The sequence below is a fragment of the Anastrepha ludens genome, chromosome 3 (assembly GCF_028408465.1).
Source record: "Anastrepha ludens isolate Willacy chromosome 3, idAnaLude1.1, whole genome shotgun sequence".
NCBI classification, from domain to species: domain Eukaryota; kingdom Metazoa; phylum Arthropoda; class Insecta; order Diptera; family Tephritidae; genus Anastrepha; species Anastrepha ludens.
In genome coordinates, this window is record NC_071499.1 from 132238705 (window position 1) to 132266704 (window position 28000).

Consider the following 28000-nt stretch of genomic DNA (forward strand, 5'->3'; position numbering starts at 1 on the left):
CCATTTTAGTCAACACAATGACAGCTTCAAGGTATACGTCATCGTACAGCTGGAACTGCCCGAAGAGGTCACAGATTTCAACGAAGTGTTCGCCAATCAAATTGCTCGCTACAACCGGTTGGGCAATTTGGGCGTCGAGGCCGATAATCGCTACTACTTCAGACTCGTGCGCGGTAAGTGGGTACGATTAGGTGGACAGATACTATTCAAAGGAAGGACTCCACAGCAGTTCAACTGTAGAAGCTCACTAGAGCTGTTCTAATACTCTATCTAACGGGTTCTTCGTAGTTATGATTAAACTGTAGATTTTTCACTGGGAACTCCAAACAAGAATAGTCCTTATGTATGGCTAAAAAGTTTATGAGTCGCTGACTATCTATTTTGTGTCAAAGCAACGCGACGGACTCGCTTAAGAGCCGGGCTCATTTGCTGTATACCTACGCTTATATCTATCTTTCCTCTTAACATCTTAATTTGTTCCTCCCATAACTTACGATGTGTAATTATTGAAATTGGTTCTTATAAATATTTAACACCGAAACCTCTTTATATTTCCCAAAAAATTGTTAAACCTGTCTTCAACAAATGTTAGTTTACTTCTGAAAAAAGAAAATCAAAATCAGCGGTTAAAAAAATATTTTGTTCTCAAGTTAGAGCACAGCTTTCATACTCTATAGCGGTGTAGGGACATAAAACTGAATTAACATCACTCTTGGTCATCATCATCATCTTATTTGGTTGAAAGATTTGGCATCGCTAAACATTTCTCTTGTCCACACCATCACCCAAAATTGTCACTAAATTCGACTTGAATTTTCATCATTAGACATGAATGAACCACTCGATTACGGTTATGATACACCAATTGAGTATGACGGTGAAGACGGCGGCGTCAATGGGAATGACAATGGTGCCGAAGGTGGTTTCGGCGCTGAAGGTAACGGCGAAGTTATACATGAAAATGAGTTGTCTGTTACCTCCAACTACCAGTACGACTGTGATCGTAATCCGGATGGCGAATTCCAATGCTCAGATGGTTCACTCATAGCTTGTGCTGACCATTGCAACCGCTATCCTGATTGTCCAGATGGATCTGATGAGGAGGCGGATTTATGCCAACCGATATATGAAGAAGAGGATCGCCGCCAAGCGGAACAAGATCAGCGTGAGCGCGCCGAAGAAGAACAACGACGACAACTCAAAGAAGAACAACGGCAACGCGCAGATGAGGAGCGCCGTTTAGCGGAAGAAGAGGAAGCACGCCGTCGCGCTGAGGAAGAAGATGAAGCGTTACGTTTAGCCGAGCGGGAGGAAGACGAACGACGACGTGCAGAAGAAGAACGTCGTTTGTACGAAGAGGCAGAAGAGCGTCGTCGCATGGAAGAAGAAAGAGAAGGGGAGGTGAGCGGAAGTGAGAATCAACCACAGCCAAATGAAAATGATGAAGAAGATGAACGTGCACGTGCTGAACAAGAGGAAGAGGAACGCCGCCGCGCTGAATATGAAGAAGAGGAGCGTCGTCGTGCCGAAGAAGAACGTCTTCGTGCTGAACAAGAAGAAGAGGAACGTCGTCGAACTGAATATGAAGAAGGAGAACCCCGTCGTGCTGACGACGAACGTCGACGTGCTGAACAAGAAGAGGAACGCCGTCGTGCTGAATATGAAGAAGAGCGTCGTCGTGCGGAAGATGAACGTCTACGTGCTGAACAAGAAGAAGAGGAACTCCGTCGCGCTGAAGACGAACGTCTACGTGCTGAATATGAAGAAGAAGAACGTCGTCGCAATGAATACGAACGTGGCCGAGGTAGCGTCTATGCGCCGACAGAAGTCCGCAAATCACTTATTTATTATTATTAAAGCAAGTTTTTCTAGACTTAAGTGCTTTATTGCTGGAATCAGCGACGCTTATCGCCAGAACACCAGCATTGACTGCAATGTGGCTGTAAAAAATGCTTCATTAACACCGATTGCATCAACTAACTCCAGGGTTATTTTTTTGTAGCTAATAGCTAACCAAACTAACGCTTTAACTAACCGCAAAATAATAAGTAAATGCATCGAAGCTAATTCGAAAGGATGCTTCTTGTTGTAAGTGGCAAAAATGAGCTTTTAGATGCACAGCAATAGCTTATGTTTGATGCAGTTGCGTTCAAGAGTGTTCATGGGTAATAATAAAGTAGATTTGCTTGCTGAAGCTCATCGTAAGACTTAGAGTGTAACTAACTTGAAGGAAGAGCTTAGTTCTCCATAAATCCTCCATTAAAATTTCTGCCTTTCGAAAATGATGTTAATATTTAACTATTTGAGTTTTTCGTTTAAAATTTAATTATTACGTTTTTATTTAATTCCTACTTTATCTACGTCATATATCCATTACTTCATGCAGAATGTTTTCCTTATCGTTTACATTCATATACTAGCTGATTTAGTTCAGTTCCAAGGCTTTTTACTTCTTCATATCCCACTTCAAAAAATTGATAATTTCTTTCCAACCCAAAGTTCAGTTAAATTGGTGAATATAAGACAAATATTGTAAGAAATCTTTAACGCTAATTTAAGTTCTATTAACTGTAATTCGCCGCTTATCTTTTCACGCCACTCATTTTTTCCCACTCTTCCACTCTCCATTCACACTCACTAGCACACTCTCTTCTCCCCTCACACTGCTCAAAAGCCTGAATCATCTGCTCATACACATTCTCATGCTGCAAACGCATTCAAGTGTCTCTCCATTACCTTGTGATCGTCTACTTATATTTTAACCGCGTCATCTCTGTGTGTTTTGTAACTTGTCCTCTATGCTCACCACGTTCCCAGCGCTAACTGCAGCATTCACCTCAATGTGTTGGGTCAAATAAATTATCTACCATTGTGTTTCCCCATTTATATGTGTATTCTCTATTTCTGTGTGTTCGCACGCTCTTTGTACGCTTGGCGCCATTTACCGAGTTGCCCGGCGCCAGTCGGTAAACCCGAAATTTTCAATTCTCTGATTACGATTTTCCAATTTCGCTTTGATAACTGCAGACCCTTACGAAGGACCTGTTGACTCCGAAACACCCTTACGACCTGCACAACCCGAAGTCACTGAAGTACCGGAAGACGTTTCTCATGGCTCTGCTTTTGATGAGGGTTCTGGCGACGACACGCATGGCATATCGACGGATCGCTCTACGCTTTTCACACCATTCGGTTGCCGCGGTGATGCTTCGTTCACTTGCGCCGAAAGCGGTGTGCAGATATGTGACGAACAACGCTGTGATGATCACGAAGACTGTCCAGATGGTGAAGACGAAATAGGATGCTCCGAAGAGGAGAATGGCGGAGGCGAAGAAGGCTACGGCAAGGAAGAAGACTATGAAAAGGGTATAGTTTTGTGTGTGACGCCACATCAGCGCATTCAAACAAATTCCAAAATAAATGTCTTCCTTTAATTGTGTTCCTTTCCCACCCCGAAAACAAATAAAACAACATTATAAAAATATGTAATAATAATATATTTAATATGAACAAGCCCAATCCTTTTTCCCAACCGGAAAAAAATTTGTCCCACACACTACACACAATCCATTTACAATAATTTGCTGTAGCTCATCAGTGTTGTCCTTAATATTTGTAGCAAATCTGTAGGGTTGCCATGTAAAATGGTAAACTTTACGCGCAACTTTTCCGAATTTCCAGAAAGATATTCAAAATTTTAGAGAACTTTTTAAACTATAAAACGATTGTTAATTTCAGAGGCGCGGCAGAGAATTAATGCATTTCAATAAAAGACTGAAGTATTTGTTTTTAATGATATAATTACAACTAACAGTTTTGACAACGAAAATGTGAAAATTTACTTTTAGAAAAAATATTAGTTTATTTTTGTCATTGTAAATATTTGCGTAATTTAGTTATATTTTGTTATGTTTTTTTTTTTTTGTTTTTCAAAATTACTTACTACTCATTTGTACATTCCCATCTCAGTTTATCTAAATGAGTCGTGTTTTGTCTAATCACATCATGAATGAACCTATTAACCGCTTCCACTTTTTAAATTTCGTGTACTAATCGTTACTTACCCGAATGTTTGCAGTTTGTGCCGAATACGAATTTAAATGTGATGAACGCTGTTTGCCTCGTGAGTACCTATGCAATGGCGCAGAGGAATGTCTCGATGGCTCCGATGAGGCGAACTGCCCAACCGTGGTAGCGAAAGGTAAGTGCGACCTACCGATTTATGTATTGCATTGGTATCTTAAATTTTGTGTAGATAAGTTTATGTATTACATGTTTATTTATGTTTTCCAACGTCTTCCTTATTTTTGTCTAGCTTCGACATTCTTGATTAATTTTGTTGAAAGATGGCAATCATTTGGTTAATTTTTTCTTTCCTAACTTGTGAAAGTTGTTTTTAAATATTATGAAATCCATCGTTTTGCGATTGAGCAGTGAATGATGTCGGGTTCAACACATGTAGGCATGAAACATTAAATGTCAGTAAAACCCTTTGTAATAGCAATCGCCCCTCGGCAGGCAACGGCAAACCAAACCGAATTCCAGCAGTAGTATGAAGCAGTTAATGTAATCGTGTTTCGGCCTTCTTCTTAACCCTTTCCATCTTTTATCACAAGGGACGAAATTTGTGACTCTCATGCCAGAAAATCTGGCATTAAGCAATTTCCAGTCTGTGAAAAAAATTGACTTAGTGAATATTTTAATTACTTTTGCTTCTAAAAAATAAACGAAACTTTATTTTTTCTTGATTTGATGATCATAAAAAATTAAAACTGAATTAAGGCAGATGTACATATGTTGGAAATTGGCGGCCACCGTAGCCGAATGGGGAACCGGGACCTCCAGTTGTGGAACAACATCAAGATGCACGCCACAAATAGGAGGAGCTCGTTGGTTGGGTGTTTGGACGAGCTCCTCCAACATATATATATATGTTGGAAATCACATTTCACATTTTCAAAACGCCCAATTTGAAAATACAATTATTTTATATTACGCAACCACATATATTACATTTTTTTTTTTGTTTGTTGTTGTTTGGGGAAATAATATATGTATGTATGTATACAACATGTCTATATTTATTTTCCATTGAACTTGATTTTCGCTCCTTGAACTCATAAACTATTAAAATGTTTCACCCTAAAAATAACTCAAGAACAGTTCAGTGCACTTGACTGAATTCATGAAAAAAAAAAATAAATTTAAGAAATTTAGAAAAAAACTGGAAACATTGCAACACCGCTTAGAATCCCCGCAATTAAACAAAAGCAGCACGAGTAGATTTTAAGCAACAATGCAAATTTACAATGGTGCGCCGAAATATATGACTTTTTCGCAAAGCATGTCCACCGAACCATGGTGATATATTTCAAAACATTTACGGAATTATTTTAAAATAAATGCAGTACAAGCAGATTTTATTTTGGTTTCAAAAACAGAGAAAAAATTAGAAATTTCTAAGCAAATGGGTAAAACTTTTCTTACTTAGAAAAAAAAATGAAAAAAAAACAGAAATTTAGTAATTATTTTAAGGAAAAAAGCTCACAAATAAATATGAGCTCATAAAAACAACAGCAACCAGTGAATAATTGCACACCTCTACGCTCAAACACTCAGACATCCTAATACTCTTGGCACCAAACTGCATTGTGCGACTATAAAAACCATTTGTAGCAGATTAAAATCACACAATTACTGTAAATACGTAGCTCCATACCCCAATCGCCCCTAAGAACTGGTGTCGAGTGTCGAAAGTTTAAATCCATTTCAGCAATCACACCCAGTGGGCAGGATGCGCCAGCTAGTGGATTAAGGTTCAGCGAGAGTGGTTTTGCGTCTGCATGCGCTTGTATATGCGTGTGTGTGTGTGGGCGTGTTGTTTGTACTGTCATAGTTGAATGTTTTTCGCGTTGAATGTTCTTGTTTGTTGACACTCACTTTCATTTGCTCCAAGCAATGTCGGCTTTGTGGGTGGATTTGTAAACTTTCGCCGAGATTTATCTGCGAAACAGAAAATGTCAAAAAGTGAGTAAACTCAGCTAGAAAAATTATTAGGAGATATTCAATTTTAAACTAACTTCTCATGTCCTAACCCTAATCAGTTTGTGCTAGAGATTATGAAATATTTTAACACTATTTTCTGCGTTCATTTGCATAAGAGAGGAAGGAAATATGGCAACCCATATATATCCAAAGGGACGTCACATAGTACGCGGAATGAAGAAGGAGGTATGTGTAATGGATTATGGAATTGTTTTGCCTGTTCCAGAAATTCACCATCCACTTCAATATGTATTTCATAAAAAAATATTTGTCTGGGCCTTCCAAATGGGCACAAAAAAATTAACTTAACCTCATCGTATTCAGAAAATTTTTTCCTCGAAACCCTGTTCTTTATTTTTCAAAATAAATAATAATCTGAAGGGGTGTATGCATCGATCCCATTTTAACCAAGGTTTGTCCTTCGTTGACTAAACTAACATCAAAAATTAACTTACAATTTTGAAGGTCGCACCGCACGGCATGCAGATCCTATGACTAAATTTACCAACAGCCAAAACCAGGCATAAACTAGAACTCCGTACCTTGCATTCCAGGCTGCCAGCAGAAAAATCTCATAGCTGAATAGAACCCTGAAATCTAAAACGTCCTAAAAGTTCAATTTGGCATTAAATCTTTAAACTTTAAACAGTGGTTCCTTGAATATACCTTTTTTTAGAATTTCGCTCAGACATACAATAATATTACAAAATATTAACCTAAATAGTTATTTTTATTATTACTATTTTGATTCAAATTTTCTCACTCCAATCCATATCCACTCAATCTCAGCCCATTTTACAAATCGTTTCTTGACGCAATGTAATAATATTTTCGACAACACTTCATTACAACTTTATTGCACTAAAGCATTTGGCTTTGATTAAATTTTTAACGGAACAAAAATTTTAAGCAACTTACTCCACTTTTCACTAGACACCAAATCATCTTTCTTCTTTTGCCTGTGAATCGAAATGCTCCCAGCGGACAACTTCACACACAACCACGCCTCCGCAAATGCATGCTCAAAAACATTCCCGCACACATACACATGTGTGTGCTGCAGTACGCAGTTGAGTAATGAATGTGTGATACTATAAATTTTGTGGCAAGTGTAGGAATGTAAATGAATATTTGCGAAATTTTAGCACTCGTTTTTTTAGCTTTGGCGATATTTTCATTTAACAAATTTCTATAAAGTGGTAAAAACTGCTTGTCATTTGCTGCTGCTCGCTTACATTGGGCAACACCTATGCAAATGCATAACTGTACTATGGCAAATTCTAATTGATTTCATGGCATTCGCTAAAAGTTTTTGTTGTTTTTTTGTGGTATTTAAATGGAAATTCTGTTTAGCAGCGAATTTCGAATTTTCTCAACTTCATAATTTGTACTGCTCCATTGGCGTGGCAGCCAGCAGAAGAATATTCAAAGGCATTTGCTGTTGCAATGCATGGCTTTTATTTATGAGAACCGTTTTGCAGTAGGAAATATCGAATTAAACTTTTTAGAATTTTCCTAGAATTCGTTTCATTGGGTACTGAGAAATAAGTTTTTATATTTTATTTCGAATCTTCACATAATATTTCGCATAAGTGTAATCAAATATGTACACCCTTGCAACAGTTGCCTTTTAGTAACCAGCTGCTACTAATTTTTCTCAACACCAGCACTCTACATCTCCTCACACCTGGGCAGCACACGCAACACGTGTTGGCAACCTCCCGCCAAATGTCTTTTGTTTACAAAACCACGCTTGCAGTCGTTGTTGCCGCGCGCAGCCAATTTCAGTCTTCACCACTTCGGCGACTTCCGGCGTCAATCGTAAACGAACGAACAGCAGCCGTCAGCCGTACTGCGACGGGTAAGCAAATGCTCTGCTGCTGTTGCTGTCTGCTAATAACAACACCATTTAACAGCACTGTTCGTTCAGCCAGCACATTCGTACAGCCAGCGTCGCGCTTCGGCTCATAGTGATGGTCGAGCATGCACGAATGCACGGCTTTTCCGCTGTCGGCGCAATGTAGCGTGTCGTTACGCTTTTCATTGCCCCATTGTGCTGTGCTGAGCTTTGCTCTGCCATGCATTGTTGCTTCACTACACTTTTGTTTGGCTTTGGCTCTGATTGGTGTTGGTGATGGCGTTGGCGTTGGCTTTAGCGTCGTAGTAGCAGTCGCAGTCGCAGTCATTGCACAGCGTTGGATCTGGATCAAAACGAATGCCTCAAAGCGGCGTGGAATTTTCAAATATTTCAGTCCAATAGCAGACGTGAGCTCGTGCGAAGGCTTCGTGTGCTGAAAACGCTTGTGAGCCGGTTATACTGAAAATTTTCTTAGAGAAGAGAAAATTATACAGCTTTGCTAGCGCGGGTGTTTGTAAATAAATATAAAGAAGTATTAAAAACAGTTAAATAGTTAAAAAAAACAGTCGAAAAAATCGATTATTCTGAAATACTATCCAAGGGTAACAGTGTTAGTTTCTGCTCTAATTCTCTTAATCAAAATATTGCAAGGATATCCACAAGAAGCATATCCTTTTCCGCGCTTTGTAATACAAAAAACAGAAAATAAAAAATATTTTACACAGCGAGCCGAGTAAGGTGAGCAAAAAAGTTGAAAAAATTGTTAAATGCATTTAAGTGGCATTCACTAGATGACAGACGAACAACTACGAAAAAATAGCATAAAAAAAAATAAATAAAAAGGATTCGAACCAAGTGAAAAATACTTCTGTGAAGCCCCAAGAGAACCCTAAGTACTTTTACTCAATCAAATTGTGCGAAAAGCAAAGTGAAAACAGTGACAATTCAAGTCCTTACTGCAACAAAATACGAATTTGAATATAAGGTTTCCGCTCCCGATGTCTATTTCTCATTTTGGTTTTTCATTGGCTTTTGACAGCGCTGTGGCACTCAAGTGTTGCTGGTGGATATGAGAATCGGACACAAACGCTTGTGTGCTTCATTAATTGTATGGTAGCTGCGAAAGAGTTTGGGAAAACGAAAATTTGAGTTTTTTTGTTAAGAAAATCTTTAAAGAGTTGGTGTAGTTTGAGGAAAAGGGAAAGAGCTGGAAGTAAATTAATTAAAATTCGACCGAGTAGTTTTACTTTGGCAAGAAAATTGTAAATATTTTCTTTGCATTGGCTGTAATACATATCTTTGCTGGAAGCGAAATTGTGTGGAAATGTTAATTTTAATATTCGCAATAGAGAATTTAGTCATTAGCTGCTATGCTTTACATGCTGCATAAAACCCAGCAGCGTGGAAAATCACTGAACTGATGCATTTCTGTAAATTTCTCATTCCATCTTCTTTTCTCTCTCTGTAGAAACTAGAAATAATAAGAAACAGAATTTTATTCCAAATGATACAATATATTTTTCAAACAAATACGAGTAAGCAGTAAAAATCAGTCAAAGGCCGCTTAGTTTTACAAAGTTTTTAATAGGCCCACAGAGTGGATAAAAAAATAAATATTAATTAAAACCACAATAATGGCCCTTCAGCACAACCTTTGTTATACATTTGGTCCGAGCATGGAAAAAATCGAATATAGTAAATATGTGTGGGTTTCGCATTTGTCCTGTTTTTTTTTTTATATTTATATCTGTGGGTATACGAAAAGTTTGGCCAAAGTATAAAAAATTGGTTAATAGTGCTAGTACAAACTTCCATTCTAATCTGTGATAGCCTAACCGATTTCCTCAAAATATTGTATTTCAAACCAGAATCATTATTTCTTGGAGCAGCGAGTGCCACCTTCAGCTTTTTCTAGAATTGGCCTCCGATTTTTGTTTAAAAAATCATAATGAATAATAATTTAGAACATCTCCCAGTTTTTCAAGAGCTAAAGCACCAAACATTTGTTAGTAACCAACACAGTTGCTGTTCATCTTCTAAACTCTTTCCGAAATCCTTTCTAGCAGAATGCCACAAATACTGTTCTTAATCTGCCCGTAACCAAATGACCTGAAACACCAAATACATTTGCTACATTTTTTAAATATTTTCAAACCCATTTTAAGCACACACACATCCTTTAAAGCCTAATCTTTGCCACAGAATAGCAGGAAATATACCTGGTACTAAGCCATCAATGAAATAATCACTTCGTTGTTTAGCGCTTTGACGCTAAAATCATAAAGAGACAACTACTCGTGAGTGCTGCAGTGCACCAGCAGTAAAAGGGTGCCTCTCATAGCGAAATTTATTGCACCACAAACTGACGCAAAGCGATTGGCAGCCGCTTCAGTAAAGGAATAAAAAAATAGTACAAAAAATAGAAAAAGAAGGCTATCAATGACTGCATTGATGAAAGCAGCAGTGAAAATTCACACCTGCTCGGAAAGTAGATGCTGCCGCTAAGGCACGTGCGCTGGCTGATGCAGGCATTCGTATGCTATTTTAAAATTTTTTTTGTATATTTTTTAATTATTCGGCCTATTTAGTCAATAATTCGTATGTGTTCTGGCGTTGTGTTTATTTTTATGTTGCATAAATAAAAGCTCCATGGTTTTCGTCTGCTCCAATTTACTCCATTTCTTTGTGCGCTGCCGTATGTGGCATGCTACACTGCTAATTCACTCTCACAGAGCTGTTCTGCATTAACTAAAGAATTCCAAAGTTATTTTGAAGATTTTAATGAGTTTGGCATTTTTTGTTATTTTTTCTTTGTTTTTTTAAGAGAATTTATTGAGCATAGGAAAACTTCGCTCTTGCGTAACGAATTAAAAAACAATAAAAAGTATACAAAAAAAGCCAAAGATTAATATTATAAAACCAGGTAACAGGCAGTGGTTAGGCTAAATTTTGGTGTACGAAAAATGTTGGAAGATCTATAGTGTATAATTTTTTTTTCATTTAGCGTACAACTATTTACGAAAAATTAAAAAAAATCTGAAATTTTCAGAAATGCGATTTTCCGCCCAAAAACATATTACAATTTTTTTTTTTAAGCCCCTTTGCAAATTAAAATTATTTCTGCACTCATTTGTTAGTCTAGATTTTTGAAATGCAGATTCTCTAATAAACAAAAATATTCCTTTCCGTGTTATGGTAATCTCAGTGATGGTGTAAATAACAGTAAAATCTGTTAAGGCAGCCTCCCTCTTTTAATGCACATTACATTTAAAAACTGTCTATTGGTGGCAGTTCCAAACAAAAACATACAATTTCTCGTTTTGAATGCCTTATTCGTTTAAATGCACTACTCACTTATCTAAATCACTCGTTCGATATTTCTTAATTTTGCCTCAAATGTCGTACAGTTTTGCCCTGTTAAGTGCATCTCGCTTAAGTGCCTTACGTGCGTAACTCAGTCCCTGCATTTAAAGAATTGCTTATTCGGCTTAGATACTAACTTTTAGCAACATTTTTCCTTTTTCATGAAATATGACTTATTCGTGTTCTTTTAAGTGGCTTACTCGCTTAACTGCGCTTTTTGTGCCGAATGGAAAATTATATTTCATCGAATTTTTTTCTTTTTAAGTGCGTTAATTAAAATGTGTCTAAAAATCGTGCTATAACCGCTGAATTATTAAGTACTTAGCTACTCAGTCCAAATAAATTCTGATTTTTTATTGGCTACCAAAAAACCATATTTTTGAAGGATCGCTCGTGCAGACTATTCTTGGTGGAAAAAATATAATTATAAAAACAATAACTATTCTTCATAAATTATTCAGCACAACTTTATAGGTAATCCCTTGTTCATTGGATGCAACAGATCTAAGGCGGCACTCGCATTTGGAGAGCCTATTCGAACAGCCCGGCTGAATAGTTCTTTTCTTTCCGTATTTTTCTAGAAATCTTATTTAGAGCGAACATAATTCGAAAGAGTTCAATCGCTGATTCCATTAAATCGCTGCCTCACAAAATTAAAATTGATTAGTTGAAAAGATTATCATAAAATAAATCACAGCAATTAGAACGTGTCCAATTCCAAATTCCCCTGTCTTACATTTTCTCTTTAATAAAAGTTTTGTGAAAGATGCAGGTGCCTGCTTTAATATATGTAAATTTCGTATACCCTTTTCAAGAAATGTCACGCAAATTCTCCAAGAGCTCACGCTTATCGCCCTTTTGCCCAGCCTTTAATCTGTCCCGATCAATCATTGTCAGTTACAAATCAAATTATGCCCCTTTGAAGCAAAACAAACGATCATCTCCAACTCATCGCCGTGTTGCACCGATAGTTGCTGCAACAGCGAGTCTTTATGTAGTATAGAAAAATTCTACTAAAGACCAAAAGGAGAAAAAAAATGAAATAATGAAATAAATGGGTGGAAATAAGTTTGAAAGCAGCGAAACTGCCATGAAAATATATAAAATTAGACATCAAACATTCACAGGCGATCAGCGCCTCACCATTGCTGCACGCAGCACAATAAATCTTTCCGCATCGATTGCGACAGTAGCCACAACCGCATGGTGGGCTGGTGACAGCAAAGCCAGCTATTTGTTGTATGCGCCGTAATATGCGCTCGTAATGAATGCAATGCCAGGAGCAATAAAAATTCATGCTGAGCAGCCAAAAATATCTAATGAGCGAGTGGCCACAAACAACAACAGCGAACGGGAGACAAAGTGATCTTGAGACTGCATTCGTGTGTGTATGTATGTATGTGGCATGGAGTACATATGTAGCTGTTGCTCTTCAACAGAAGATATGCGCGGCGGCATGTAAATGTTGCAGATAAACTGTGTGATTGTCAAAGCGCATTAAAGTTGTAGCAACAAGCGCGTGGTGTTGCGCTATGAAATTGCCGATCGTGCAGAAATATAAGTAAAATGCATGTGAAATACCCGCCTGATTTGGCTTGACGCTGTTGCATGCGGCATCGAATACGGAAGCGGCTGATTGAGTCGTCCTCACCGACAACACACGCGCACATACACACCCACAGGCATAAGTCAAGTGCTGTAATTTTCATAGCAATTTCAGCTGTGATGTTATGAGCGTTTTTGCTGCATGGAAAATGTTGCAATTCACTACCGATTACCGGCAATAATTCACACTTTTTTATTTTTTAAGCAAAGAAACGTTTTTGTGAGAAATCGTTTATGCGCGAGAAATTAGCATATCGTTGAATAGCTGGGCGTGGCATAATGACAAAAATATTGGCGAAGCGATTTAAAATAATAATACCGCGCTGCTGTCTCTGCTTCTTGGCTGCGCGGTTCAAAAAGGCATTTCAATATATATATTTTTTGCTAAAAATTCTTTTCCATAATTTCCCTTTCTGGTCTTTTCCTTTTGGCATTACGGCTTCTTTATCAAGTCATCAAGTTTCACACTGCATATATCACTTATTCATACACACATAAATACATGCATGTATGTATGTATATAAATTTTGCTGACTATTGTTGACGTTGCTTGACGCAGCTATTTTTAAATGTCATACTGAAATTACAGTTCCTGAGCAGCCAATGTGTGGGAATTTTGGCAATATTCTGCTTGCGCAGTGGTCAGAATGTAATTTTATTAGTTTATTGAATTTTTCTAGTCTTTTTTAATATCATTTTTTTTTATTTTGTATTAATTTAATTTTAGCTGTTTTATTTTAATAAAAAAAATATTTATTTTGTTATTCATATAATATTATTTTATTTAATTTTTTATTATTTCATCCCGTTTTATTTTGCCCTATTTTCATTTGTTTACTTTATTAAATTTTTTTTAATAATTTTCTTCTTAAGTTTTTTTATTATTATTTTATTTTATTATCTATCAAAACCATTATTTAATTTAATTTTTCTGGTTTTAATTTTGAATTTCTTATCTCTAACTTCGTTCCCCAATCCCTCAATTTTTTTCACTACTCTTCAAGATTATGCTTGTTTGCTCTACTACAATAAAAAAATTCCTTCCGCTGTGCTTTCATTCAAAAAGTTTCACCTGCAACAAATTTAGCTAGAATCTAACGTACGCGCAAACAAAAGCAAACAACGAAAATCAGTGCAACACGTTGCAATATTGCCAGCATTCGTCTAGAGTAACGTCATGCCCCGTCTGGTTCAATGGCTAGTGAACGCTCGAATGACTGCTGGAAATGTGGGTGTTGTGTGGCGACCGGTCGGCCAGCTGCAGACCCGGACACCGTCGTAGTTGCACCTACAAACATACCTCCAATAGTAGATATGATATAAATGTATATGTACATATGCAACAAGCGACCAGCAACAAGTGCAGCCGCATAGCGGTTAGAACGCTTGACTGGCGAGGCTACATACATATTGCTATACACACACACCCATATGTATAAACATGTGTACATGCTTATGCAGCTACAGCTGTGTATTTACTTAGGCATTCGAAATTTACGTACTCAAATACATACACATGCTTGCCCTTGTTTGCTCACGCCGTTAAGCTGACTGCCATTTTTTGTGTGCTGCAGCCGGCAACGGTGACTTAATTGAAATGCAATTTATTTATTTAAATTTATGCCGCAAGTGCACTTGAACTTGAAATAGTAAGCGAAATTTACAAAAAATCGCATATGGCGCACTAATTTCATAAATACGCTATGTGTGTGTGTATGTATGCTGTTTAGTTTATGCAAGGAGAGGGCAGCGAAAGCCCTGCAATCACAGACTAGAACTTCGACCTAAGCTAGAGCGTAAAACTGCAGGGGTCAACAGCTCAACACCGCCCAGTGTTTATCTCACTGATGTATGCATGCTTGGTAAAACTAATGGAGAGTACACTTCTTCTCATCACCCTTGAGCTCTAAATTGTCTAAGTTCAGCTAGCGTGATGATGACATTCAGCCCATTCCAGCGCGCCTTTTTCAACAAAATGCTTCCTTCCAACTACAAACGGACTTCTTTTGAAAAGGAATCATTGGGACGTAGAATTGCCGATACCAAAAATATATCCTCCGGGACTATGAAAAAGTCGAAAAATACCTTTGGAGATTAAAGTAAATAGAAAGGCTTGGTAAATATGTAGCACATTAACTAAATCAGATCATTCCCCATTTCTAATTTTGGACCAGTGACTACTCATCAGCCAAAGCAAGAAGCTATGTTTAGTATGTGTAATAGATACTCAAAAAGCAGCAAATAATATGATTTCGCAAAACTAAAAAAAAATAGTTTGGAATCTTTATACGACGTCTAAAAAATATACGAGGCAAAAAAAGTGAAACCCACAAGATATGACAAACATCTTTTTCATTTGTCAATTAGTCTGAAAGTCTAACATACATACATAAACACTTTTTTCGATACAAAATATTTTCAGCAAATTTTATTGCCTTTTACTTTCGTCCGAACTAAATGCACTTTACGTGATGCGGTAGATACAAATATTGTAAAAATTACGGTGTTGCTTACTATTTCGCTCTAAAAATAATAGAAAACATGATCATAGTCACCAAAATAGAAAAATTTGGCAAACTTTGAAAAAATATAAATATTTAATATCAGTCTTATGTACATACACGCATATATCAGCATGTGTAGTGGCCAAGTGCTTCCACTTAAATACTGAAAACGGTAATTTTTTTAAACTACTTAAAATATTTTGCACATACAATGCCCCAAAAAAGCCAATTATAAGTTTCAGGTATTGCGGAAACTTACCAAGAAGTACAAGAAGCCCAGTAGGAATGTGCTACATTATCTCAAGTACATTTGACGATTTCTGAAATACATTTTTTTTGGAAAATATTTGGCTTGTCTGATATATAATTCACTAATCTCAAGTACATTTGAATATTCAGAAATATATTTGACTAGTCCGAAAATCATTTCACAGTTTCTGAACTCGTTTGACTAGTCTCAGATATAATTGACTAATCTGAAGAATATTTGAAGTTTATGAAGTACATCCGACTATTCCTCAAACACTTTCGACTAATTTGAAAATCATTTCACAGTTTTTGATACATAATTGACTAATCTGGTATACATTTGAATACATATGACTAATGACGGCCGCCGTAGCCGAATGGGTTGGTGCGCGACTACCATTCGGAATTCACAGAGAGAACGTCGGTTCGAATCTCGGTGAAAACACCAAAATTTTTCTAATAGCGATCACCCCTCGGCAGGCAATGGCAAACCTCCGAGTGTATTTCTGCCATGAAAAAGCTCCTCATAAAAATATCTGCCGTTCGGAGTCGGCTTGAAACTGTAGGTGCCTCCATTTGTGGAACAACATCAAGATGCACACCACTAATAGGAAGAGGAGCTCGGCCAAACACCCAAAAAAAAGGGTGTACGCGCCAATTATATATATATGTATATATAATGATATTTGATATTTGAATTACATTTGAGGACTTCTGAATATTATTTGACTATTCTAAGAAATCATTTGACTCATCTGAAAATAAGCTTTCATTTTCTGAAGTGTGATTGAAAAGATATAGACCGCAATTCGAACACCGTTTTTTGTTTATAAAATTATTTAACCCAACACTTCAACTACAACAAAACATCATATAAACTTTTTGTTCATACGAAAAATTGTGCAAGAAAGTTTTGCTTGCTCATTAAACTCTTTTGAATAAGTTTTGAAAAGAAAATGCGCGCCTGTGAAAATATGCTTTTATCTGTTTGTCGTACTCTCATACCCCAGCAAGCGCTCATTTTAGTCTATTGACGCGCGTCTGCAAACAAAAAAAAGAAGAAAATGCAACCTTTCAAATTTCAAAGCTTTTCAAATTGACTTTTATTTAATTTTACGTTTGTCTATTGCGAAGCGACTCACCATTTTGCCGGCCGCCCAGTTGGTTGGACGTCTAACAGGCGCACTGTTACAGCTGCGGCTGTTGCTGAGCGCTTTGTTGTTGTGGCTGATTGTAGCTGGCAAAATGCCTGCATTTTTAATTGAAACTAAAATTTCAATTACTTTTCAAAACATACAAAATGCGCAAGTTGAAAGCAAAACCGCTACAATGTAATGCATTATTTATTTACCTGCTGTTGGAGTAGTGCTGGGAAGGAGCTGAAGGGGTAAGCTGTCTGCTATTGAGTGTTTTTGCAACACGTTACGCATAATTTGTTTTGTGCCAATAGCAAAATGCGCGTGTTGCAACTCGTCTTTTGAATTTTAAAAGATTGAAAAAAAAGCGTTGCAACTACTGCCATTCATATGCAGTTTGTGCTGACTTACTTACACAGATGCGCGCATTACTTAGAATTCTTTGTCCCGCCAGTATTTATGGAAGTGCGCTTTTAGGCGCGGCAAACAGATTTTTTAGAATTCTTTGCATTCGCTTGCGGCGCTGTTGCATGTTTCCTAATGAGCAAACAGCAGCAGTTGTTAGAGGCCGTTGCAGCTGCTGCTGCTCCTTAGCAGGCGTTGTTGCTTTGGCATATTTTTTCTATTGGTATTTACTATTTTTTGCTTTTTTCAAGATAATGCAATTCATTTCGCCTTTTATGTTTACAAGTTGTTCACTAAATTAATGATTCGGAGCTAAAGTTCCACCAAAGAGCGTTTAAGCGTAATGAAATATTATTAGAGTGCGTGTTGCAAGCACAAAGTGCATTGGTCCAGCGTTGGGGTGATTTCTCAGAAATGTTTCTTACTCCATACTCTACAATTTAATTTATTTAATAATGGCACTCTGCAACAATAAAAGAGTAATCAATATAAGGATATGCCCTTTCGACGGAGGAGCTTCATGAGAGGATTTCAGTAGAGTCGGTTTTTGAGTGAACTTATTCAGGAAATTTACTGCATTAGTATATGAAACTCTTGGCATTTACTTTTGAACATGAATGGGAGGAGAAGCTCGGCAAAACACGCAAAAAAGTTATTAGCGCCCATTATATCGAAACAAATTGTGTAAAAACAAACTAAGAAATCAAAAATTTCCAAAAAACGCGAAATGGGAAAAAAATGTCTAAAAGATTTTTGAAAAAATATGTAGTATTTCCCAACATTTTCAATGCCTTAAAGCTTTCATAAACAAATTGAACTTTGTTGTGAAACATGGCCAAAATAAAAAGATTAAATAAACATTTTTTACATTTTTTTCGTTAATTTAGAGCTTCGGAAAATTTTTTTAAGCCAACTAGGTTTGGAAGACGTAAAAAGTATTACCCTCTTTATGTGAATGTTCGACTTTGTGTAGCTCGATATTAATATTGAAACAGTTTAGCTGATACTAGGGCTATCAGAAAGTTGGCTACCAAAGACCTCTCAGCCTTCATTAAGGAATCTGAAAATATCTAGTGACTGAGGGGAGACGTGATATTAAAATAAGAAATATATTCTACGACCATGAGCCTCTGCGCCTATGAGACTTATTTCATCTTATGCACAGATTTGTATGTTAGTCAATCAAATAAACTTTTGAAAAATACTCGCCAATGGCGTTCAAATTGTGAAATAAAACTTAGATGTTCTGTACCACGACCAGCCGCCCTTTATGGAAACACTTTCCACGCCTATTTCGCCCACACTGAGTACTTATTTGTGACTCACACAACATTTTTTCCAAGAGCGATATCCTTTTGACATTCAGGGAAATTTACTTTCCATATTAACAGCAGAGAAAGAATAAAAGCGAAATATTCCCACAAGTGCGTCTCGCCTTTTTCATAATTTTTTCGCTGCAAAATTTGCATCTGAATAAGTAAATCACAACAATGTGCACGCGCCTGTCGTTTTCGCTGCCACAATTGTTGTTGTTTTCATTATAGTTTTTGTACTGATTGTCGTCGCGATCTTTAAAAAATATTGTCATGTAAATGAATGTTGCAAATGTCGCAATAAAAACGCCTGAAGAGCAATCAAACCATCAGCTACAACAACAACAGCAGCCCCAACAATAACATTATATTGAACAAAGTGGAAATACATAGCGACGAAGAAGAGCGAAAGCGCTGAAAAGCAGCAGCAGCTCAGTGACGAGTAGACGAGTAGCAGCCAGCAGGAGGCAACAAATGACAACAGAAAGCACATTACAGTTGTTAATATGCTCAAAGGGGCAAGCCACACACGCACACTTGTACATGCAGGGTGCACAGCCGCACCAACCTGTAACATGCTGCTCCTTCTTCTACTTCTTCATTAGTAGCGCTTTTTGTCTCCACTGTTGCAACCACAAATGACGCAAAAACCGTTGTTATTGTCGAGCAAAACAAATGAGCAATTGAACGCAAAAAAATTGAATGTGGGAATGAATGAATGGCTGAATGGCTGAATGGGCGACTTGCGGTGAAACGCCCAGAAATGTAATAAACATTTTGCGCAAATTAAAATCAGCACCGAGCAGCATCTCCTTGTAGGATTGGAGGCGCGCAGGGAAAAAGGAAAGTTTGTCTGCATGTGTGCATGCCTGTATGTGTATATAAATACACTTGAACGAGTGTGAGTAAAATATCCGCTTGAGGATGTATTTGCGGGTCTTCCTTGATTTTGCCAACTCTTTGGAGGTAATGGGCAAAGGAAACAAGTCAACGGTCGCAATCGTAACGGAAGTATTCAATTTGCCGTACAAGTATGTTGCGGCACGCTACATGTGGCACAACATCCGATGTACACAAAACGCGTCTCAAAACGCTGCCAGTGAATATATAGCGGTTGCGTCCTCCAAGTGTGCTTCGAATTTTAATGCACTTTCGACACTGTCAAGTGACTTTTCACGAACATCCCCCCCAACTCTCTGCCTTTTCCGTCGCCAAATGTTCAAAGCGAAATCAACACCACTGACCGCATGTTGTGAATTTTTATGACCTTTACCGCGCAACAAAAGCGGGAACCCAAGCAAAAACAGAAAATGTACCAAATATTTTATATTCTAGTTTAGTAAATGACCAAAAAATGCGTGTCCTTTCACGCATCCTGCCAGGATAATGAAGCATGCAACGCATTAAGAGCTTAGCTTGAGTGCAACCGCGTGAAAAGCTGCATTTTTCCGCAGTTAATTTTGAGTAGAAAATAAATTTACACTGTCACAGATTAGTCAGTGCCCCAAGTGCGCCCGCTCTACGCAACCAACCCAGAGCGCCGTTAACATTTGCATGCTGACCACCAAGGTCATGAATGTTGTGGCATTTAACGCGCATATTTTGAACGTGCCACAAAATTGAAGTGTTAAAAATTGCAATTACAACAAAAATTGTGTTGACAACTGCTTGACACCCCCACATACACACGCACACAAGCGCTCGGCGATCGAAACACAGCGGCTAGCAGTTGGCGAAAATGGGGGGGCCGCACCCCAACAACACCAACTCCACCATCAGATCCCGCAACAGCACTGCCACGCCCGCTATATGCACGCCCAAAAGGCTGCAAACGACGCGACTGCGACGACACCGCTTGCCGCTGCGTTGGCTTTTGCTGTCACTGTTGCTAGCGGCGTTGTTGGACGCGTTGCCGTCGAGTGATGCACGCGGTTATTCTCCTTATGGTAAGTAGTCTTCAATCGTTCAACCCCCTCCCCCTTATGACTATTTTTATGTTTGTCCTAGTAGTTATTATTTCAAGCCATCCAAATCATCCTCATCAACCTTGAATAAAATGTATGTGGCGCCAGCAACTCTGGCTACACTTACTCGCATGCCTACATAAGCAGGCGGACTTGAGAGCGTTCATATGTATGTATGTATGTATATATGTGTGAGGGCACTATAGTTATGGTTGCAGCTGCAATATGCTTCTGCTCATTGGTTGCAATAATAGAAGCCTTTTAATTGCACTAAATTGTTTGGCGTTACTGTAATTCTGGCTCATGTTGTAGTTGTTGCAACATAAGTACGTGATTGCTGCAATAAATTTCAATCAAGTGCGGGCGGCTATTTCTAGTGCTGCTACATGCAACGATGATGTGACGCAGATAGCTCTAGATTTTTTGTATAAAAAATGTATTCCCCAGTGAGGCACAAAAATCAAGCTCAGTCCAAATATTTGATATATAATATTTTTTACTTATTTCGCCCAATAAGCATTGGGCAATGATTGGTAACTCGAAAATTATTTAGAAATTAATCTCTTTTTCAAGTCTCACCTTCGACAATAAATGTGAAAATAAATTAGTTTTCGATTCGAGCACTAGGCCATTCTCCAGTGAAATGAATTATTCTTTCCAATGTTTTTTATCCAGTCCATTCTATAAGCGAAATATAAAATCATCTCTCTATTTCATTAAATTTTCCCCTCGCACAAAATAGAAATATACTTCTTACGACAAAATTTCGCTTCCTAAATAAAAATTTTATTTTCAAGTACAAAAAAAGTAAATTGTAATAATTAAGGTAATAAAACTCAATTAAAAAAAAAATATTTAAACATAAAAATTAAAAATATTTATTAAATATTATTAAATAAGTTTTCTATAGTACTAAAATTTGGTCTAACAAAATTAATAGCAAATATTTTGAAATATTAGTGAATAAATTCAGTTATAAAAATTTATTTATTTATTTTATTTATTTTATTGCCTTTGAATGGATACATTCTTACAGACTATATTAAGCTAATGTACAATAGTTTAGTAGTTACTAAGAAAAGAACGATTTAAGATGATTGACTAAGATGCCATACGGCCATGTAAAATCAGCACCAGAAGAATTGAAAAACATATTTAAATCTGCACATGTCCTAGGAATCGGAGCATATATTATATAATACGAAATGTTTACTTTTCGTTGTAAATGAAGTTAACTAAAGTAATTAAATTCGATTTATCATAACCAGAAAGAATACTTATTATATTTGTTTGAAATACTACAGCAAAAAAATTATGCTAAAAAAAAATTAATAATATTTATAAATATACGGCCAACGTCAAAAGAAAGTGTGCACCATAAATTGACAAGTTTCGACCATTTATTTAATCACTTTTTAATTTGAATTATTCTTTCATAAAAGTACAATTCATACTACAACAAAACCATATAAAGCGAAGTTTCAAACTTTCTACCAAATTTGTAAGAACTCGGTAAATTTTCAACAAAGTTCCATTCTTATCACTTAGAATTTATAAATAAATTCAGGTGTGCAATTTTATAGCGCATTCGATTTCCGTAAAGTGTATGTTTTAAGTAGGTCGAAAATCACACTGATTTGTTAGAATTCTTTTCAGTCGCGGTGTTATGCATTTTCTCCATTTAACGTCTACTCTACACTTTTTTATATGCAAGAAAACACCCAACACCGTTAGCAGAAAAAATTCTCAAAAATCAATGCGATTTTGAACCACGATTTTCCAAGCTTCATTTTTTATGCCAAAATTTAATGATATGTAAAACTGCATACCCGAAATTTTCAACAAATTCTGAGTAAAAAGTGTGAAATTTTTATTATTGTAAAATTTACCGAATTTCCAAAAATTTTATACGAAGTTCGAAACTTTGCTTTACATGGTTCTTGTTGTAGTATGAACTATATTTCCATAAGAAAATAATTGAATTTGTCGGGGATTTGATTAATATTCGTGCCAGAGCTCTTCGTAATTTGGAGTTTTTCTATGTTGGTCTGTCAAAACCTCTTTATGCTCGAAATTCCCCGATTACTAGAGCCCTCATTGTGTTTAATAAAATCTCTAAATTTATTGATTTTCATATTCAAAAGATCGTCCATTGAGGTTTTTGAATATTTACTATAAACAGTTTATTTGCACTTTATTGTTCCTATGCCTCTCAACCTTAAAATTGGCTCAATGAATAGAAAAATAAATATCAGAACATTTCTTTATTAGGTTTGTGTGCTCATTTCATCGCAATTTTTTATCTTAACATATCTTTAAAAAAATTTATTCGTCGCTCTGTTGTGCAGTTGTCCCTGCACTATTTCAATTTGATTTTATTTTATTTCATTTTTTGTTTTTTCTTTGATTTGTTTTCACCTCCTTTTTTGCTTTGTATTTGTTAGCTATTGACAATATTTTCATTTTTAATTACCAATCGCACAACTGTTGCATTCGTTGCACGTCCGAGTGTGAAAGCAATAATAAATACAAAAACAACACCAACTGAGAGCGATTTTAATGATTATTAATTACTTCGGCTGACTTTTGCACTTGTTGCACGTACATCACACAAGCACACAACAATTATTTATAAGTTGCAACATGTCACACAGCAGTTGACCGCAAAAATGCCAAGGTTGTTGTGAGGTGCACACCCACTCGTGCATACTATTGGTGTAAATTAAAGATAAATAATTTTAAATGAAATTCTAATTTCGGTTTTTTTAAATTATTTTTGTTGTTTTCTGTGATCAAGCTAATACTGTGTGGCGGGGTAATCAGTGTGCTAGTGCGGCATGGCTGTATTAATTTATTTGTTGGACAAATACTTTAATATGACATTGATGAGTGCCTATTGTTTGTTTTAAATGTGAAGCCCACAAATAGCTTAAAAACCTCCAAATTGGGTTGACTAAGTGTTATTTACAACAGATGCTTTCCATTTCAATTCAACCGGGCTATTCGGGTCGTGTTCTTCGATTTCGATGTAACTTAAATATGTTTGTCTCTGGTCAAAATAATGAGATACGTATTTTTTTGTTCGCCCGAAAAAAATTTTTTTGAAGAGTTATCGGCAATTTTGTTTTTCGGCTCAAACTCGATTTTTTTTAATTATATAAGAAAAATTTTTTTTTAAATGCCCATAACTTAGTCAAAAATGAACCGATTTTAATAATTCTGGGTTCAAAATGATCGTAATTACTTACACGAGCGACTTCATGTAGAAACAATTGCAAAAAAGTAGTTGTGTTTACTTAGGCAGTTAGATCGACAAATATACGATAGCTGTATACGTCTATGTTGTAGTCGCAGTTGCTGTTGTTCTAGCAGTTCATCAAGCGAGTTCGATGTAATTACCGATCGCCATCGTCTAGCTCACCTAACGTTAGGCCAAAGAAACAGGGCATAGGGGGAATATGAATAGGTGGCTCGTATGGTGTGAGGTACCTTCACATGCCGGACCTATATTGAGTATGTTGGAGTGTTCTGGATAAGTAGAAGTTTAACCCACTACAATATCCAAACCGTAATTGAGTTAAAGTTACGCAGTTCTCAGAAGGCAGCTAAAGGTCTTCGTCTGCAATAGATGGTGGTTGGACAGTTACAATCGAGAGTGGTTGGTTGCATTCGTGAGTCGGCTGCTGAGGAAAGTAGTAAGAAATTCCCGATGAATATCGTTAATGTCTGTGTTTGGTACTGGATCTCGTCAGTATAGTCCGAAAGTTGCCTTCTGAATAGATTGGGAGGTGGCTCAGCGTCTAACAAGTGGCTCCAGATGTGATTCCAATGGTAATAACTCTATAACTCTGTAGGAGTTACGAGCATCTTACTGTATTGTCGCCATAATCTTACAGCACGCTGATGCAGTTCACCTTTTGTGATGCCGAAAAGGGCTTAAATGTGGATGAAAGTTTTGAGTAGCGAGAGGGATGCTACTATAGGAAAAGTACATAGAAAATCCTGAAATCGATACTTCATCTGTTTAGAGAGGCGTATTCTCTTTCGAATGTAGTGCCAGTCGCTTCCGTAAATAAATTGATATATCCACAGAAGCCCTGCATATTAGAATTTTAAGTGCAATAAAAGAGAAAGATAATGCGAGAAAAAGATAATGGCTCATTCCGGTATGCCTGTCACGTGGATTCTAGCCAAGTGTAGCACGTCTACTTTGGTCTTACGCCGTGTGACTTTTAACTTTTGCCCAACATGAAATTTGCATTAAAGGAAACAAAATTGGAGTCCGTTGAGTGAAAGGAAAGTCGTCACACCTGAAGGAGCTGGCAGCAAAATATTTCCCGCTCCACTAAAGATTCACATAGTGCGTGGTGGGGATAGAGGAGGGATGTTTATATTTTGGAGGCTATATTACTTAAATTTCGTATGAAACCTAAATAAAAGACTTGAGCATCACACTTTATATGTCCAAAAGTATCGCGAATCACGCACTTGCAACATCTTTTAATTTCACTCAGTTCATAAAGAAATTAGACGCAATTTGTGCATGCCACAGACAGCTCGCCACAAACAAGTACCAACCAATAGTTGAATTTGATTCGACAGTGCCGCATTAAAACAAAAAACTTCATTCAACTATTTTGCCGGTCCCGCACTTCGCTTTTCCCAAGTCTTTTGCTGTTTATGCCAGCAAACACAACAAAAATGATGGGTCAGCTGCTTATGACAACTCAGCCATTGCCGACTTTCGCAGCGCCACAGTTCATTTGCAGCTGCGGCGAACTCATTAACCGCAAATAACCGTTCGATTGTGGTGAATGCCACAAACATCAGCAGCGGCAACAAAAAACGAATTACATGCCACAACAACAGCGGAGGCAGCATCCAGCAACAGTTGCAATGGGCAATTGGTAAATGCTATTTGATTGCTTATTAGCTGCTATTGTTGCTATTATTGTTCCATTTGTTATTGGCCTCGCCGCTGTGTTTATGCGGATTCATTGCGTTGCAGAGCTTTCGTTTCGTTGCTTGCAAGTTTACAAGCGCAATCAAAGTGTCACAGAATGACGCTGCGATTGACTTCAAACTATTTATAATAGGTGCACACATACATACACAATCTAGTGTGGGGGGGAAATTGGCGGCAACCAAAGCTAGAAGGGGAAAAAATAAATAATTTTATATGAATTAAAGAAAGAGGCTTTTGGTATATTTTATGGCAAAAAGTGGTTGCTGAAGTGTTGGTATTTGTTTACTCGCATAAATGAAATTCGACTGGCCACCAAAGTAACAAAAATAAATGAAAAGAGAAGAGACCAACCGTCAACCGCCACCAGCGGCGACCGTTGAGACCCGAACAACAATAGAACACAGCAGCTCACAGCAACTGGCTGATGGTTTGTTATGCGACGCCATTGTTTTTGTAGTATGACTGCATATACCGCACATATATACACTCGCTTACGCATATATACACATACATGCATTTTTTTGTTTTTGCTTAAGTGCCTGCTAATTGTGTGCGCCACTTTTGTTTGCCACCAACGATCTTTTGTTATTGTCTACTACTGTTTTTTTGTTATTTTTGTGATCTTGAAGTGAAAATTAAGATGCAAGTGTGAAATAATTGGAGCGCTCATAATCACAATTCTCGCAAACTCTAGGCGACAAGCATTGCACTGCACACAGCTGGCTCATGCAACGCAAGTTCAGAAATCTCGGCATTTGTTAATGTGTGTGTGGCTAAACGAATATTGTGCCACATTACAAAAGCGACAATTAGCCCCATTTTCCAGCTACTTAAGATGTTGTTTTTCGCTCTCGATTCTATTAACTCGCTTATTTATGTATACATTCGAAGCTTTTGCTTTCAAAGCTCCACAAAGGATTGCACAACAACCCAAACAAATACAGGATATAAACATGTGTAGGCACTAAAAAGCTACAAAGAAAACCAAAACCAAAATAAAGAGTTTTTTGACATCCCACTGATGATGATGATGACCAATGGCTTAGAAGCCTCCCTTTTTGTTTCCTTCTGACGGTGAGAACAACTACACGTTTATTTCAACTCGATTTTATCAAAATCACAGTCTGCTAACAATGCGGAGGGTAAAGTCTGCGAATAGTTAGTTTTTAAATAATTCTTAATAAATTCCACTGTGCCTGGATTCGGTTAATCAAATAAAACTTGATGGGAGAGTGGCTTCGGTGAGGAAATAGTATTTCACAAAAAAAGAAAAAAAGGAAGAAATTAAATTAAATTCTAAATTATCATTGACTAAATAACTCACAGACTTTATTCAGATATCTACAACCCCGGTAGCTTTAACTTTTCTTTGTTTTTTAATTTTGTAGAATATAAAAACTTAGTGCAGGTAGTTTTTGAAAAAGTTATTTTGTAACGTACTTTTTACTACAACAATTTTACGAAAGACAGACAAGCTCGCGAGATTAAAAAAAAATGCCCTCAGTGCTAGATAGCCATACCTATGTAAATTTTCAGGTGATTAGCATAAAATTTGGAAAAGAATTAGCTTAATGCATCTGCTAAAACAATTATTTTTGTATTTTTTGATTGTTTTTACATTCATACTTTTCAAATATCGCTTCTACTCCGCTTTTGCCACTACTTCCCATGTTTATGGATATCTATGACTAATTTGTTGTTATAAGATTTGTCATTCAGTTTAGTTTTAATTTTTTTAATTTTTTTTATTTTTTGCATCTTTTCATCTTTGCTTCTGTGTCCAATGCCATCCTTGACTTCGTTAAATTCCGCGTAAGCTGATACCTCACCACATTGCCATCTGTATTTGCTGTCTCTTTCTTCATTACAACTAAAATAGAAACAATGCGATTTGTGACGTATAATAAAAGCCAAACGTAGTAGATACGAGTCGTAAATGAGAAATTAAAAAAGTATAGAACTAAAAAGATGGCAATCACACTTGTCGCGCTGCAACAAAGCAAATCGCACTCACTTCTAACCTCCAGCTATGCTTACCATTTCCTCCTTTCCCAACCTTCTTGTATACATACATACATACATCTTATGTGTATACTTATTTATGTGGATGCGTACTTGAAATTAATAAGTGTACTTCCATATGTGGGTGCTTGCCTTTGTTTCAGTTGATGATCACTCAACATTTTCGCCAGGTTGCACATTTTGTTAGGCCGCCAGCTTCATTAACAACGTCAGTACTCATTGTCCTAGTTGTTGTTACATATAATATGACATTATACAATATATATTATACAGCTTTAGTATTCCATTAATGTTCACCGGGTCCAAGAACCAATGAATATGTTGTTGTCAAAAGCAGATCCTCAACAGCGATCATTAACAGCAGGCATTGTTGCAATTCTCATTTCATTAACATTCTCTGCTTCTAGTGCTAGTTCTTCTTCTACTGCTAATGCTACTGTAGCTACTGCGACTGCTGCTGCTATTGACTCGGCTGCATCTCGCGGCGACTGCTTGCGATGTGTTGTCACAGCCACTGTCAACTTTGGCATACCAAACGTTAAAAATAAATAAATAAAAACAGGGCAAATA

General features: G+C 37.0%; 1 protein-coding gene across 36 annotated transcripts in view; it reads left to right on the forward strand.

The window, feature by feature from the left end:
* The window catches only part of LOC128859316 (basement membrane-specific heparan sulfate proteoglycan core protein), a 202138-nt gene that overhangs the window by 86537 nt on the left and 87601 nt on the right, over positions 1-28000 (forward strand). For 27 of the 36 annotated variants that reach the window (XM_054096226.1, XM_054096227.1, XM_054096259.1 and 24 more), the window contains exons 5-8: positions 10-173; positions 827-1804; positions 3028-3366; positions 4079-4201. In XM_054096226.1, the coding sequence (XP_053952201.1) occupies positions 10-173; positions 827-1804; positions 3028-3366; positions 4079-4201 (1604 nt within the window). Of the gene's footprint in view, positions 1-9; positions 174-826; positions 1805-3027; positions 3367-4078; positions 4202-8285; positions 8889-19959; positions 20425-28000 lie in introns of those variants that run through there. The other 9 variants (XM_054096236.1, XM_054096245.1, XM_054096252.1 and 6 more) reach the window with 9 other exon arrangements.